This window comes from Coregonus clupeaformis, unplaced genomic scaffold (genome assembly GCF_020615455.1).
Source record: "Coregonus clupeaformis isolate EN_2021a unplaced genomic scaffold, ASM2061545v1 scaf0233, whole genome shotgun sequence".
Taxonomy (NCBI): Eukaryota; Metazoa; Chordata; class Actinopteri; order Salmoniformes; family Salmonidae; genus Coregonus; species Coregonus clupeaformis.
The window spans coordinates 188513-204980 of record NW_025533688.1 but is presented as its reverse complement, the minus strand read 5'-3'; the positions used below and the strand labels follow the sequence as shown (position 1 = coordinate 204980).

Genomic DNA, 16468 nt, shown 5'->3' with positions numbered 1-16468 from the left:
GGTCAGGTTATTACTACCAGATGGGTGTTCTGGAGTGTATGGGGAGGGTCAGGTTATTACTACCAGATGGATGTTCTGGAGTGTATGGGGAGGGTTGGGTTATTACTACCAGATGGGTGTTCTGGAGTGTATGGGGAGGGTCAGGTTATTACTACCAGATGGATGTTCTGGAGTGTATGGGGAGGGTCGGGTTATTACTACCAGATGGGTGTTCTGGAGTGTATGGGGAGGGTCAGGTTATTACTACCAGATGGATGTTCTGGAGTGTATGGGGAGGGTCGGGTTATTACTACCAGATGGATGTTCAACAGAGGAGGCTATAGGAGGAATGGAATAAATGGAACGGAGCCAAACGTGGTTTCCATGGTTTCCATATGTTTGATGTGTTTGATACCGTTCCATTGATTCCATTCCAGCCATTACAATGAGCCCGTCCTCCTATAGGGCGGCAGGTAGCTTAGTGGTTAAGAGCGTAGTGCCAGTAACCGAAAGGTCGCTGGTTCTAATCCCAGAGCCGACCAGGTGAAAAATCTGTCGACGTGCCCTTGAGCAAGGCACTTAACCCTAAATGCTCCTGTAAATCGCTCTGGATAAGAGCATCTGACTAAAATGTATGCTCTTCCCACAAGCCTCCTCTGGTGTACAAGCAGAAGCCTTTTCCGTTACTGCAGTGTCTCAGGCTGAAGTTGTCAAGAGACTGTCTGAACTAAACTCCTCTAAAGCTACAAGCATCTCCAAGTCATTCAATCCATTTTCTCCCTCTTAATTCTGATCATTCTGTTACAATGAGCAGTAATCTATTATTTATTGTGGGATTAAATGGCATACTGTTCTATAAATGACTTAATTATGTAGCAAATAAAACACCTCAATCTAGATTCTGTCAGAGGGCGCAAGACGATCCATTCACCAGTAGGCCTCTACATTATCAGGACATGACAGGCATAATCACCAGTGCTTTTAATAACAGATCACAAATATTTGGGGTTTTCAGAAGATGTATCTATAAGGCCTTAGTTTGCTTTGAAATAGATCCTAATTTCTAAAACCATTCATCTGATGAGGAAGATAAGGGAGAAGCTGATAAACCTTCTCAACACCAAACTCCACAGCACTCAGAGCCTACACTCAGCCCATCACACAGTGGACATTAGTTCCCACTTATTATATTGAACAACAAGATCAGGGGAGAGCGCGAACGCAGTCCCCCACTACCATAAATTATGCAATCGAGATTTCCACATTTGGGAAATTCGCGCACGGGTCGAGTCTACAGTAGCGCAACGACTGTAGACAGTTACGCGTTCTGTTTGGTCTAGAGTCTACAGTCACTGTAGACTCTAGACCAATCAGAACGCGTAACTGTTTACAGTCGCTTGCGTCACTTGAAAAAAAATCTCATTAGCAGCCTCGCAAAAATCGCATTAGCCCCGTATTTGGACCCGACTTTCGCTCATTACTTTATTCGTATATCATTCATTGTCTTGGGATTTGGTGGAAGTTATCTGAGACCCTTGGAGACCTTAACCAACGTTTTTGTTTTGTGCGAATTGGTCTAGTTTTTCTCTTGATCGAGCCATTTCGGAGACCCACTGTTACGATCTTGCTGAGTTTACTGTCACTGTCAGTTTTGTATGTCAATGAAGATGGCGAGCCCAGTAATCCGCGTAATCAACCCAGATGAGCCCGCTGTCCGGCCCAAGCAGCCCGAGCCGCCTGTCCGGCCCAAGAAGCTTGAACCCGCTGTCCGGCCCAAGAAGCCCGAGCCCGCTGTCCGGCCCAAACAGCCCGAGCCCCCTGTCCGGCCCAAACAGCCCGAGCCCCCTGGCCAACTCACAGAGTCCCCGTCCACAGCACAGGATCATGAGGGTCAGCCTTTTCCCACGGAATCACCTCTGAGTGACTCCCCTGTAAGTAAAATTCACATTATATGCAAACAATGTCAAGGAGAACAATTTGTTTAACATGTTGGTTTTTTTTTTTTTTTTAATTGGTTGTATGTTTTGACATTCATTTGTACTAACCAAAGTAATGTAAAATAATAAGTAATAACTAAGTGTGTTTTGTATGTGTTGTGTGTTGCAGGTGGAGCTAGAGGGTTGGGTGCGTCTGTGGGAAAACCCCAATGGCATCCCATCTGCAGACATTTCCTGGCTCAAAGACCACAATGAAAGAGGGCTGTTCACACCCGTTCAAATCTATAAGGACAAAAGTGGTCTGTTCAGGAGGCGACGGGTGATGAAATCGGACCGCATGTGGTTTTACCCAGAAGAACCTCCCGGCTACGTCAGGGGTGCCCCGCCAACTCCACAACAGTTTTTTCGGAGTCGTGTTTTTGTGTGGCGTCCTGTTGGAGTGTGGAGGTACTCCCTGAAGTGTCCTCGAGGGGATCAGTGTCTGGGTAGAGGACGGAACGTGCACCTCTACAAGTCTGGCTATCACCACCGGGTATAACTCACTTCACCTTTGTTAGAGTTTTTACATTAGTTTATTACTATGTATGTAAACATGCAAGACAAAAAAAGAGCACAGAAAGCCATATCCTGCTATTGGCCTTTTTTTTAAATAAGATTTTCTCCCCCATATGTACTTTAGGTACGTCACATCTGTGACGTGTCCACCTGGTACACCATGCTCACTGAGGTCCTGTGCTGTGGACCATGTACAAAAGCGGCCAGAAGCGGAGAAGGTGGCACAATGGGTCGGTGGCTTGCGTGGGATGCCGCTATTTTGTCCCAGCTTAGCGAGGCTCACCAAGCTATGTTCCCTGCCATCCTCACCAGCAAGTGAGTATACTGAACATAATGTGTGCGTTTGACAGACCTGGAAGTGTCACTCAAATCCACCTGAACATATTGATTGTGACTCTACTTATAGGCGTGGCGTGGATAGGACTGTTGTGCGCCTTCTGAGGGACCGGACGGAAGGGAACACCATGGTCAAGGTGTGGCGGCAGATACAGGAGAACCACGTTGAAGAGTACCTTCAGCGTAAGGACCTGTACACCACACTCCTCATGACTGTCGTGAAACCTGGAGGGATCGTTTCTGCACTAAGGCACACTTTCCAGGCTCCACCTCCTCCAAGAGAGCTCCCCTCCGCGCGGCTCCTGCGCCACGCCTTCCTGCTGGCGGAGGCCAACAACGTGCAGGATTACCGGAGCCAGATCCTCTCCACTTTTGGCACTGTGCTGAAAATGGATTCCACCAAGAAAGTATGTAAATCATGCAAAACATCTTGCAGTATTGTTTGGTTTTTTATTAAGTTTTAAATTGAACCCATTTTCACATTGTTGTAAAGTGATTAAGAAAAATCACATATCAATAAAATCTAACAGGTTATCTCATTATGCACACTTGACATGTTTTAGGTGGTGAAGAAGCTGTCTGGGGAGGGTGGAGGCTCAGCTGAGTGGTTCACCAGCATCGGAAACGAGCACGCCCAGATAGTTTCATTTGTGCTGACCTGTGAGGAGTCCACAGAGAAGCTGAAACCGATGTGCCTTGGGGTCATGGAGAGGTTCCGGCTGGCCAATCAACCAGTCCCAAAAATTATATACGTGGACCGTGGGTGTTGCCGTGCGCAGGGCCCAACAGCGCTGGGGATTTTGTTCCAGCCTTGGGTGGACAACGGGATGGTTGTGCGTCTGGACATCTTTCACTGGATCCACCGGTTTGATGCAGCCATACGCACAGAGTCCCACTCGAAGTATGCTGCATTCAAGTCTGCGCTAGCTGGGGAGTGCTGGCCTATAACCGCTCAGACCTGGAGCTGCTCATCAAGGCCATGAGAGCCAAGGACCCGGCAACGCTGATGACTGTGTCAGATGAGGATATTGTCCGCCTCTACATTACCAGGGAGCACCTCAAACACCACGTGCGAAGGGTCACACTGGGAGCTCAGGAAACATTCCGGCTCATCCATCTGGCCATTGAGGAGCTGAAAGGTCCCGCAGGGCTGGACGAGAGCGGAGTGAGCCTTTTCAAAACACCTGGTATAAAAGACCTCATTCAAAAAAGTTATTACAACATTGATACGGATAGAGTTGCATACAAAGTGAACATAACTCACTGTATGCATGCATGTATGTATGTATTTACAGAGGCCATTGATGAGATGTGGGCAGGCCAGCAGCGACACCTGGAGTGCATCCAGGATCCACCAGACATGAACATGTATAGGGTGGCGCGTACCACAACCATTAACAATGTGGACCTACCCTACTACAAATGTCTGCGTGGAAGCAACAGCCTGGAAGGATTCCACAAAGCTCTGCCGAACATGATTCCAGGTACACAGGTGTATTCTCTATACTTGTAACAAATTAAATATGTGACCCTGTCATTAAGCAATAATGACAGGAGAGGGGGTGCGATTGTACTGAATATATCACAGCTGTGATTTGGATATAGCTTTAATACAACCATTCTACAATTGCCATTTATTAGTTAACAGTAATAAGCCACAACAGATTATGATTTGTTTCTTTTTTTAATCATTTATTTTCCTCCGCCAACACAAAAAGATCTGCAACTGGACTTCGGACTTGACTTTTGCCAAGCAACACAAACAAAACATTTATTAGAACACCTGTAAAGCGGAGTGATACATGTAGTTAAAAGTCCCCGTGCAGTAACGCTCAATATAGGAACTCATGGAATGCCCATTGTCCAATCAAACTAATTAGTTGAAAAAGTGGAACTAACTGTTGTATAATACCTTCAATTTTGATTTTCAGGTCCCCACTGTGCAGCACGGCCCTATCAGGTTTACCTGATCAGTGGCATTGCACGGTGGAACTCTGACAGGAGCGGGGATGCCGTGTTTGGTGGCAAAGGACGGCACCACAGGACCTATTCGGCGCCGCTGATTGATCGCCTCAACGCTCGCTGTCAGCAGCTGTTCGGAGAGACTGTGGAGGAGAATTTCCGGGCCCCTGCTGATGTCTCTTCCAACGAGCTGCTCGGGTTGGAGTACCTGTTCAGCCAGAGCACGGGGGAATCTGGGCCCTTCTCTCTTCAGGACATTGTCAACGATGGACCTGGTCCAGAAGAGGAGGTGCTCCGACCTGGGCAGCCTGATCCAGATGACGCAGACGAGGCGTACCAGAGCGATGTGGAGGCACACGACCGTGCGCTGGATGCCGTCCTGCCCCACATCACACTCACCAGCGACGAAACCGCCACTGTTCACCCTCCGGCCTTTGTGAGTAGCCGTGTGTCTGCTAGAATGAAATACAATGCACCAGTTACTGAAAAAGACAACATATTTGAACTTACCACATTCATATGGCTTTTTCTTTTACAGGAGGATGCCTGCAGTCCAAACCCTCTTCCTGGCTTTCCTAAGTTGGAAATGTTCTGCTCTGTGCTGGTGGAGATTGGCCTGGCAGAAGAAAAGCTGTCACTCACCACCGAGCAGAGAAACCAGGTCCTTAAAGCCTGGAATGCCGTGGAGGAGCATGACAAGCAGCCACAAAAGTTCAACCAGTTGTACAGAACACACTGGGGCAACACCCTCTACTGCCGCACAAAAAGGGACGATCTTGTTGACGCTGCTCTGATACAGAGGGTAAAGATGGCCAAGCGCTACGCACCAGCGCAACAGGACATCAGTGCTCAGCACAACAGGCTGATGTACACGCTGGTGAAACTGTTGTGGTTGCGCTCACCTCAAGGCTCTCGCAACAGTCCTGAGAAGAGAACCCTCTTGAAGGCGTACGAGCGAGTCCAGCACCGGATTTTAGTGGAGGATCCAGTCCTGTGCAAAGCAGGCATTCCTCTACCCAAGATTAACAGCAAGACTGTGCAGGACTTTATCCGTCGCCAAGAGAGGCTCCTCAACTTGCACGCCACAAAACAGCCCTCCACCATCACTAAGACCACCTCCATCTCATCTGCAGACCTTCCACCAGCACCACATCAGCCTGCAGTCCTCCCTCCACCAGACTACCCCCTGATGGAATATGTGCCCACACCCAGCACAGCAGGGACCAAGGTGTTAAAGGGAAGGACAGATATGATGGCACCACTCTCCCGGCCTCAGCCACCGATGCCACATTTGCTACTGCCACCACCAGTGAGAAAACCCAACGCCCCCTCTACCATCAACAGACCTGTGCCCTCCCTCTCTGCATCTACAGCAACCCCAGGAATTGCTGGCCCCTCCACATGGCCCATAATGCCTGCTAGTGAGGCAAATCCAGGGATTGATGGTCCACCTAAATCAGTCCCTCCAACTCTGCCCAAAATGCCTACTACAATTGGCACAGCACACAGTAGTAGTACTTCATTCTGGGCAAGAGCTACGCAATTCAAGCGGAAGCATAAGGAACACTCCTCAGAAGTAGGAGCCAAAGTGTCAAGGGTGCAAAATCTCCCTGTCTGTACACTCTGTGGCCAAACAACCCAGGGACATAAAAATACAAAAAAAGAGTTTCTGCCCTACAAATATGATGTCCCCATCAAAAGGTCTGGACAACAAAGTGTACAGCAGCTACGAACACTTCACCTCTGTTGTTGACAAGTTGTAGTAATATAAATATGTTGTAATAAATCTGTAAATATGGGACGGTTGCATTGTACATATGGTAAATAGGCTTTGATTTTATGATATTTTATATTGTCTAACTTATATTGTCTACACTGTAGTGCTGTGTTTTTTATAAGTGTTCCCCAATATACATGCACTTTATTCATTAAAGTGGTCAGTGCTACAGTAACAGTTGTGGAATATCAATTAATGAATTGAACAATGGGGTTATATTTGTATGTATCAAAACATAAAGACACAGATAAAGTAACTGAGGTAAGGAAATGTGCCAATAGCACAATGAAATCAGATCATTTTGCACATATTTTAGTAGAAAAGGTAAAGCCACAAAACAACATTAAATTCCTTGGGAAAAAACTAAATAGGAGGCATGGAAGCAGTTATTGCCATCTATCAGTTCAATCTGTCCTGAAGTTCAATTAATTATGTTTAACTCACACACTGACAAACACCATATAATTACTTAGCCCACGCTCCAAACTTCCAGCCAATCACGATCAGGGGCAATTGCACTACTCTACGGCGCATCCCCGCACGGCAACACCCACGGTCCACGTATATAATTTTTGGGACTGGTTGATTGGCCAGCCGGAACCTCTCCATGACCCCAAGGCACATCGGTTTCAGCTTCTCTGTGGACTCCTCACAGGTCAGCACAAATGAAACTATCTGGGAGTGCTCGTTTCCGATGCTGGTGAACCACTCAGCTGAGCCTCCACCCTCCCCAGACAGCTTCTTCACCACCTAAAACATGTCAAGTGTGCATAATGAGATAACCTGTTAGATTTTATTGATATGTGATTTTTCTTAATCACTTTACAACAATGTGAAAATGGGTTCAATTTAAAACTTAATAAAAAACCAAACAATACTGCAAGATGTTTTGCATGATTTACATACTTTCTTGGTGGAATCCATTTTCAGCACAGTGCCAAAAGTGGAGAGGATCTGGCTCCGGTAATCCTGCACGTTGTTGGCCTCCGCCAGCAGGAAGGCGTGGCGCAGGAGCCGCGCGGGAGGGGAGCTCTCTTGGAGGAGGTGGAGCCTGGAAAGTGTGCCTTAGTGCAGAAACGATCCCTCCAGGTTTCACGACAGTCATGAGGAGTGTGGTGTACAGGTCCTTACGCTGAAGGTACTCTTCAACGTGGTTCTCCTGTATCTGCCGCCACACCTTGACCATGGTGTTCCCTTCCGTCCGGTCCCTCAGAAGGCGCACAACAGTCCTATCCACGCCACGCCTATAAGTAGAGTCACAATCAATATGTTCAGGTGGATTTGAGTGACACTTCCAGGTCTGTCAAACGCACACATTATGTTCAGTATACTCACTTGCTGGTGAGGATGGCAGGGAACATAGCTTGGTGAGCCTCGCTAAGCTGGGACAAAATAGCGGCATCCCACGCAAGCCACCGACCCATTGTGCCACCTTCTCCGCTTCTGGCCGCTTTTGTACATGGTCCACAGCACAGGACCTCAGTGAGCATGGTGTACCAGGTGGACACGTCACAGATGTGACGTACCTAAAGTACATATGGGGAGAAAATCTTATTTAAAAAAAGGCCAATAGCAGGATATGGCTTTCTGTGCTCTTTTTTGTCTTGCATGTTTACATACATAGTAATAAACTAATGTAAAAACTCTAACAAAGGTGAAGTGAGTTATACCCGGTGGTGATAGCCAGACTTGTAGAGGTGCACGTTCCGTCCTCTACCCAGACACTGATCCCCTCGAGGACACTTCAGGGAGTACCTCCACACTCCAACAGGACGCCACACAAAAACACGACTCCGAAAAAAACTGTTGTGGAGTTGGCGGGGCACCCCTGACGTAGCCGGGAGGTTCTTCTGGGTAAAACCACATGCGGTCCGATTTCATCACCCGTCGCCTCCTGAACAGACCACTTTTGTCCTTATAGATTTGAACGGGTGTGAACAGCCCTCTTTCATTGTGGTCTTTGAGCCAGGAAATGTCTGCAGATGGGATGCCATTGGGGTTTTCCCACAGACGCACCCAACCCTCTAGCTCCACCTGCAACACACAACACATACAAAACACACTTAGTTATTACTTATTATTTTACATTACTTTGGTTAGTACAAATGAATGTCAAAACATACAACCAATTAAAAAAAAAAAAAAACCAACATGTTAAACAAATTGTTCTCCTTGACATTGTTTGCATATAATGTGAATTTTACTTACAGGGGAGTCACTCAGAGGTGATTCCGTGGGAAAAGGCTGACCCTCATGATCCTGTGCTGTGGACGGGGACTCTGTGAGTTGGCCAGGGGGCTCGGGCTGTTTGGGCCGGACAGGGGGCTCGGGCTGTTTGGGCCGGACAGCGGGCTCGGGCTTCTTGGGCCGGACAGCGGGTTCAAGCTTCTTGGGCCGGACAGGCGGCTCGGGCTGCTTGGGCCGGACAGCGGGCTCGGGCTTCTTGGGCCGGACAGCGGGCTCGGGCTGCTTGGGCCGGACAGCGGGCTCGGGCTTCTTGGGCCGGACAGCGGGCTCGGGCTGCTTGGGCCGGACAGGGGGCTCGGGCTTCTTGGGCCGGACAGGGGGCTCGGGCTGCTTGGGCCGGACAGGGGGCTCGAACTGTTTGATTGTGTCTGTGGGAATTTTCCAAACAAAGTTGTTTTGTATAATTTTTAAATTTTTTACGGTTTCATGTCTGTTTACTCTGTAACTCCCCTACCTTCAACAGCCTGGCTTGCAGCTAACAGTTCACTGTCGTCCCCTGGCCATGATGAAGGATCACACTTGGAGGTGCTTGCCTGCGGTTGCTGGACAACAAAATTTATTGTAACTATATAGATTTTATGATGTACCAGCTTTTAATTATCAAAAGCAAACAAAAACATTTAGTGATTAAAATATCTCTAATATGAAAATAATTTACCATGCTATTCTGCTCTTCCCATTACATACAACTTACTTGCTCCTTGTCAACAATATATTTCCTGAACCGCTTCATCTGCACACTTGTGATGTGGGTCACTGGTGTGTGCAGCCACCTCCTCACAGAACTGTATGCTTTCTTTATTATCTCCTTCTCCTCCTCACTGAATAGCTCTGGCCTGTCCTTTTGGGTGGGGTACTTGCTGTAGAGAGTCCACATCTCCTGAAAGGTGCTTTCCTCAAACCCTCTCTGACCGTAAATACACCTGTCGATGTTGGCCTCCAGGAGAATGCAGACTTGTGGGAAACTCTCTGCATATTCATTGAGGTAGTCTTTCACTCCCTGGTTCACTCTCTCTCCCTCCCTATGTTGAGTGGTCTCCTCTGATCTGTGCTTGTCAAGTATACTGCCATTTATTATAAGCATGCCATTAAAATTGTATAATAAATGCATTGCCTCCAATGGTATTAAATATAATATACTTACTACTTCAAGTAGCCCACATCGTTTTCCACAAGCCAGTGAAAAGATGCGTTTTCATACTGGCCAAATGGTATCACCAGCTTTCCCAGGCACAGCTGACGCGAAGGAGTGTGGATACCCTCCGCTCGAAGGAGCTTCACCAGCTTTCCCAGGCACAGCTGACGCGAAGGAGTGTGGATACCCTCCGCTCGAAGGAGCTTCTCTGCATGAGCCAAGGCTGTAGCCTGGTTCCGCAGCTCCTGTGGAGGTTTGGGAAAGAGCATCCTTTTCTCCCGATAGTAACGGGCCTCTTTTGTCGCCACCAATACGGCCTGCTGACGATATGGAGGGGCATCTGGGTTGATTACGCGGATTACTGGGCTCGCCATCTTCATTGACATACAAAACTGACAGTGACAGTAAACTCAGCAAGATCGTAACAGTGGGTCTCCGAAATGGCTCGATCAAGAGAAAAACTAGACCAATTCGCACAAAACAAAAACGTTGGTTAAGGTCTCCAAGGGTCTCAGATAACTTCCACCAAATCCCAAGACAATGAATGATATACGAATAAAGTAATGAGCGAAAGTCGGGTCCAAATACGGGGTACTTGCTGTAGAGAGTCCACATCTCCTGAAAGGTGCAAACGGTGGTGAGTGACAGCTTTTCTTCTGCCAGGCCAATCTCCACCAGCACAGAGCAGAACATTTCCAACTTAGGAAAGCCAGGAAGAGGGTTTGGACTGCAGGCATCCTCCTGTAAAAGAAAAAGCCATATGAATGTGGTAAGTTCAAATATGTTGTCTTTTTCAGTAACTGGTGCATTGTATTTCATTCTAGCAGACACACGGCTACTCACAAAGGCCGGAGGGTGAACAGTGGCGGTTTCGTCGCTGGTGAGTGTGATGTGGGGCAGGACGGCATCCAGCGCACGGTCGTGTGCCTCCACATCGCTCTGGTACGCCTCGTCTGCGTCATCTGGATCAGGCTGCCCAGGTCGGAGCACCTCCTCTTCTGGACCAGGTCCATCGTTGACAATGTCCTGAAGAGAGAAGGGCCCAGATTCCCCCGTGCTCTGGCTGAACAGGTACTCCAACCCGAGCAGCTCGTTGGAAGAGACATCAGCAGGGGCCCGGAAATTCTCCTCCACAGTCTCTCCGAACAGCTGCTGACAGCGAGCGTTGAGGCGATCAATCAGCGGCGCCGAATAGGTCCTGTGGTGCCGTCCTTTGCCACCAAACACGGCATCCCCGCTCCTGTCAGAGTTCCACCGTGCAATGCCACTGATCAGGTAAACCTGATAGGGCCGTGCTGCACAGTGGGGACCTGAAAATCAAAATTGAAGGTATTATACAACAGTTAGTTCCACTTTTTCAACTAATTAGTTTGATTGGACAATGGGCATTCCATGAGTTCCTATATTGAGCGTTACTGCACGGGGACTTTTAACTACATGTATCACTCCGCTTTACAGGTGTTCTAATAAATGTTTTGTTTGTGTTGCTTGGCAAAAGTCAAGTCCGAAGTCCAGTTGCAGATCTTTTTGTGTTGGCGGAGGAAAATAAATGATTAAAAAAGAAACAAATCATAATCTGTTGTGGCTTATTACTGTTAACTAATAAATGGCAATTGTAGAATGGTTGTATTAAAGCTATATCCAAATCACAGCTGTGATATATTCAGTACAATCGCACCCCCTCTCCTGTCATTATTGCTTAATGACAGGGTCACATATTTAATTTGTTACAAGTATAGAGAATACACCTGTGTACCTGGAATCATGTTCGGCAGAGCTTTGTGGAATCCTTCCAGGCTGTTGCTTCCACGCAGACATTTGTAGTAGGGTAGGTCCACATTGTTAATGGTTGTGGTACGCGCCACCCTATACATGTTCATGTCTGGTGGATCCTGGATGCACTCCAGGTGTCGCTGCTGGCCTGCCCACATCTCATCAATGGCCTCTGTAAATACATACATACATGCATGCATACAGTGAGTTATGTTCACTTTGTATGCAACTCTATCCGTATCAATGTTGTAATAACTTTTTTGAATGAGGTCTTTTATACCAGGTGTTTTGAAAAGGCTCACTCCGCTCTCGTCCAGCCCTGCGGGACCTTTCAGCTCCTCAATGGCCAGATGGATGAGCCGGAATGTTTCCTGAGCTCCCAGTGTGACCCTTCGCACGTGGTGTTTGAGGTGCTCCCCTGGTAATGTAGAGGCGGACAATATCCTCATCTGACACAGTCATCAGCGTTGCCGGGTCCTTGGCTCTCATGGCCTTGATGAGCAGCTCCAGGTCTGAGCGGTTATAGGCCAGCACTCCCCCAGCTAGCGCAGACTTGAATGCAGCATACTTCGAGTGGGACTCTGTGCGTATGGCTGCATCAAACCGGTGGATCCAGTGAAAGATGTCCAGACGCACAACCATCCCGTTGTCCACCCAAGGCTGGAACAAAATCCCCAGCGCTGTTGGGCCCTGCGCACGGCAACACCCACGGTCCACGTATATAATTTTTGGGACTGGTTGATTGGCCAGCCGGAACCTCTCCATGACCCCAAGGCACATCGGTTTCAGCTTCTCTGTGGACTCCTCACAGGTCAGCACAAATGAAACTATCTGGGAGTGCTCGTTTCCGATGCTGGTGAACCACTCAGCTGAGCCTCCACCCTCCCCAGACAGCTTCTTCACCACCTAAAACATGTCAAGTGTGCATAATGAGATAACCTGTTAGATTTTATTGATATGTGATTTTTCTTAATCACTTTACAACAATGTGAAAATGGGTTCAATTTAAAACTTAATAAAAAACCAAACAATACTGCAAGATGTTTTGCATGATTTACATACTTTCTTGGTGGAATCCATTTTCAGCACAGTGCCAAAAGTGGAGAGGATCTGGCTCCGGTAATCCTGCACGTTGTTGGCCTCCGCCAGCAGGAAGGCGTGGCGCAGGAGCCGCGCGGAGGGGAGCTCTCTTGGAGGAGGTGGAGCCTGGAAAGTGTGCCTTAGTGCAGAAACGATCCCTCCAGGTTTCACGACAGTCATGAGGAGTGTGGTGTACAGGTCCTTACGCTGAAGGTACTCTTCAACGTGGTTCTCCTGTATCTGCCGCCACACCTTGACCATGGTGTTCCCTTCCGTCCGGTCCCTCAGAAGGCGCACAACAGTCCTATCCACGCCACGCCTATAAGTAGAGTCACAATCAATATGTTCAGGTGGATTTGAGTGACACTTCCAGGTCTGTCAAACGCACACATTATGTTCAGTATACTCACTTGCTGGTGAGGATGGCAGGGAACATAGCTTGGTGAGCCTCGCTAAGCTGGGACAAAATAGCGGCATCCCACGCAAGCCACCGACCCATTGTGCCACCTTCTCCGCTTCTGGCCGCTTTTGTACATGGTCCACAGCACAGGACCTCAGTGAGCATGGTGTACCAGGTGGACACGTCACAGATGTGACGTACCTAAAGTACATATGGGGAGAAAATCTTATTTAAAAAAAGGCCAATAGCAGGATATGGCTTTCTGTGCTCTTTTTTGTCTTGCATGTTTACATACATAGTAATAAACTAATGTAAAAACTCTAACAAAGGTGAAGTGAGTTATACCCGGTGGTGATAGCCAGACTTGTAGAGGTGCACGTTCCGTCCTCTACCCAGACACTGATCCCCTCGAGGACACTTCAGGGAGTACCTCCACACTCCAACAGGACGCCACACAAAAACACGACTCCGAAAAAACTGTTGTGGAGTTGGCGGGGCACCCCTGACGTAGCCGGGAGGTTCTTCTGGGTAAAACCACATGCGGTCCGATTTCATCACCCGTCGCCTCCTGAACAGACCACTTTTGTCCTTATAGATTTGAACGGGTGTGAACAGCCCTCTTTCATTGTGGTCTTTGAGCCAGGAAATGTCTGCAGATGGGATGCCATTGGGGTTTTCCCACAGACGCACCCAACCCTCTAGCTCCACCTGCAACACACAACACATACAAAACACACTTAGTTATTACTTATTATTTTACATTACTTTGGTTAGTACAAATGAATGTCAAAACATACAACCAATTAAAAAAAAAAAAAAACCAACATGTTAAACAAATTGTTCTCCTTGACATTGTTTGCATATAATGTGAATTTTACTTACAGGGGAGTCACTCAGAGGTGATTCCGTGGGAAAAGGCTGACCCTCATGATCCTGTGCTGTGGACGGGGACTCTGTGAGTTGGCCAGGGGGCTCGGGCTGTTTGGGCCGGACAGGGGGCTCGGGCTGTTTGGGCCGGACAGCGGGCTCGGGCTTCTTGGGCCGGACAGCGGGTTCAAGCTTCTTGGGCCGGACAGGCGGCTCGGGCTGCTTGGGCCGGACAGCGGGCTCGGGCTTCTTGGGCCGGACAGCGGGCTCGGGCTGCTTGGGCCGGACAGCGGGCTCGGGCTTCTTGGGCCGGACAGCGGGCTCGGGCTGCTTGGGCCGGACAGGGGGCTCGGGCTTCTTGGGCCGGACAGGGGCTCGGGCTGCTTGGGCCGGACAGGGGGCTCGAACTGTTTGATTGTGTCTGTGGGAATTTTCCAAACAAAGTTGTTTTGTATAATTTTTAAATTTTTTACGGTTTCATGTCTGTTTACTCTGTAACTCCCCTACCTTCAACAGCCTGGCTTGCAGCTAACAGTTCACTGTCGTCCCCTGGCCATGATGAAGGATCACACTTGGAGGTGCTTGCCTGCGGTTGCTGGACAACAAAATGTATTGTAACTATATAGATTTTATGATGTACCAGCTTTTAATTATCAAAAGCAAACAAAAACATTTAGTGATTAAAATATCTCTAATATGAAAATAATTTACCATGCTATTCTGCTCTTCCCATTACATACAACTTACTTGCTCCTTGTCAACAATATATTTCCTGAACCGCTTCATCTGCACACTTGTGATGTGGGTCACTGGTGTGTGCAGCCACCTCCTCACAGAACTGTATGCTTTCTTTATTATCTCCTTCTCCTCCTCACTGAATAGCTCTGGCCTGTCCTTTTGGGTGGGGTACTTGCTGTAGAGAGTCCACATCTCCTGAAAGGTGCTTTCCTCAAACCCTCTCTGACCGTAAATACACCTGTCGATGTTGGCCTCCAGGAGAATGCAGACTTGTGGGAAACTCTCTGCATATTCATTGAGGTAGTCTTTCACTCCCTGGTTCACTCTCTCTCCCTCCCTATGTTGAGTGGTCTCCTCTGATCTGTGCTTGTCAAGTATACTGCCATTTATTATAAGCATGCCATTAAAATTGTATAATAAATGCATTGCCTCCAATGGTATTAAATATAATATACTTACTACTTCAAGTAGCCCACATCGTTTTCCACAAGCCAGTGAAAAGATGCGTTTTCATACTGGCCAAATGGTATCACCAGCTTTCCCAGGCACAGCTGACGCGAAGGAGTGTGGATACCCTCCGCTCGAAGGAGCTTCACCAGCTTTCCCAGGCACAGCTGACGCGAAGGAGTGTGGATACCCTCCGCTCGAAGGAGCTTCTCTGCATGAGCCAAGGCTGTAGCCTGGTTCCGCAGCTCCTGTGGAGGTTTGGGAAAGAGCATCCTTTTCTCCCGATAGTAACGGGCCTCTTTTGTCGCCACCAATACGGCCTGCTGACGATATGGAGGGGCATCTGGGTTGATTACGCGGATTACTGGGCTCGCCATCTTCATTGACATACAAAACTGACAGTGACAGTAAACTCAGCAAGATCGTAACAGTGGGTCTCCGAAATGGCTCGATCAAGAGAAAAACTAGACCAATTCGCACAAAACAAAAACGTTGGTTAAGGTCTCCAAGGGTCTCAGATAACTTCCACCAAATCCCAAGACAATGAATGATATACGAATAAAGTAATGAGCGAAAGTCGGGTCCAAATACGGGGCTAATGCGATTTTTGCGAGGCTGCTAATGAGATTTTTTTTCAAGTGACGCAAGCGACTGTAAACAGTTACGCGTTCTGATTGGTCTAGAGTCTACAGTGACTGTAGACTCTAGACCAAACAGAACGCGTAACTGTCTACAGTCGTTGCGCTACTGTAGACTCGACGTCTGCGAATTTCCCAAATGTGGAAATCTCGATTGCATAATTTCTGGTAGTGGGGGACTGCGTTCGCGCTCTCCCCTGATCTTGTTGTTCAAAATAATGAGAGAAGTAATGTCCACTGTGTGCTGGTCCGAGTGTTTACTCCGAGTGCTGTGGAGTTTCGTGTTGAAAGGACATTTATCAGCTTCTCCCTTTTCTTCCTCATCAGATGAATGGTTTTAGAAATTAGGATCTATTTCAAAGCAAACTAAGGCCTTATAGATACATCTTCTGAAAACCCCAAATGTTTGTGATCTGTTATTAAAAGCACTGGTGATTATGCCTGTCATGTCCTGATAATGTATAGGCCTACTGGTGAATGGATCGTCTTGCGCCCTCAGACAGAATCTAGATTGAGGTGTTTTATTTGCTACATAATTAAGTCATTTATAGAACAGTATGCCATTTAATCCCACAATAAATAATAGATTACTGCTCA

General features: G+C 47.8%; 3 protein-coding genes, 1 non-coding gene and 1 pseudogene across 5 annotated transcripts; 2 read left to right on the top strand and 3 right to left on the bottom strand.

Moving 5' to 3' along the window:
- Positions 1-1183: 1183 nt before the first annotated feature.
- On the bottom strand, positions 1184-1366 carry LOC121564668 (annotated as a pseudogene).
- Positions 1197-3790, top strand: LOC121564662. The gene is made up of 5 exons (XM_045214320.1): positions 1197-1910; positions 2086-2448; positions 2596-2786; positions 2878-3214; positions 3371-3790. The coding sequence occupies exons 1-5, from the start codon at positions 1635-1637 to the stop codon at positions 3788-3790; spliced, it is 1587 nt and encodes a 528-aa protein (XP_045070255.1). The 5' UTR covers positions 1197-1634.
- A 1375-nt stretch (positions 3791-5165) lies between these two features.
- Positions 5166-12113, bottom strand: LOC121564661 (IgA FC receptor-like). Of its 2 annotated transcripts, XM_045214308.1 has the most exons (12): positions 11982-12113; positions 11685-11873; positions 10772-11238; positions 9938-10669; positions 9488-9857; positions 9248-9335; positions 8755-9161; positions 8217-8580; positions 7882-8072; positions 7453-7790; positions 6991-7296; positions 5166-5224 (listed from the first exon to the last, which is right to left on the bottom strand). In XM_045214308.1, exons 4-8 carry the CDS (start codon positions 10312-10314, stop codon positions 8260-8262), a joined length of 1563 nt encoding a protein of 520 aa, XP_045070243.1. In that variant the 5' UTR covers positions 10315-10669; positions 10772-11238; positions 11685-11873; positions 11982-12113; the 3' UTR covers positions 5166-5224; positions 6991-7296; positions 7453-7790; positions 7882-8072; positions 8217-8259. The 2 variants fall into 2 exon arrangements, with proteins under 2 accessions (XP_045070243.1, XP_045070242.1); XM_045214307.1 differs by having other exon boundaries at positions 9938-11238.
- On the bottom strand, positions 10378-15412 carry LOC121564659. Its single transcript, XM_045214319.1, has 11 exons — positions 15246-15412; positions 14556-14643; positions 14064-14469; positions 13527-13889; positions 13192-13382; positions 12764-13100; positions 12100-12607; positions 11685-11873; positions 10772-11238; positions 10517-10669; positions 10378-10389 (listed from the first exon to the last, which is right to left on the bottom strand). Exons 4-11 carry the CDS (start codon positions 13734-13736, stop codon positions 10378-10380), a joined length of 2067 nt encoding a protein of 688 aa, XP_045070254.1. The 5' UTR covers positions 13737-13889; positions 14064-14469; positions 14556-14643; positions 15246-15412.
- Positions 15413-15900: 488 nt separating this feature from the next.
- LOC121564667 lies at positions 15901-16071 on the top strand. The gene has a single exon (XR_006000224.1). It is a non-coding gene; the product is annotated as a U1 spliceosomal RNA (small nuclear RNA).
- Positions 16072-16468: the final 397 nt, after the last annotated feature.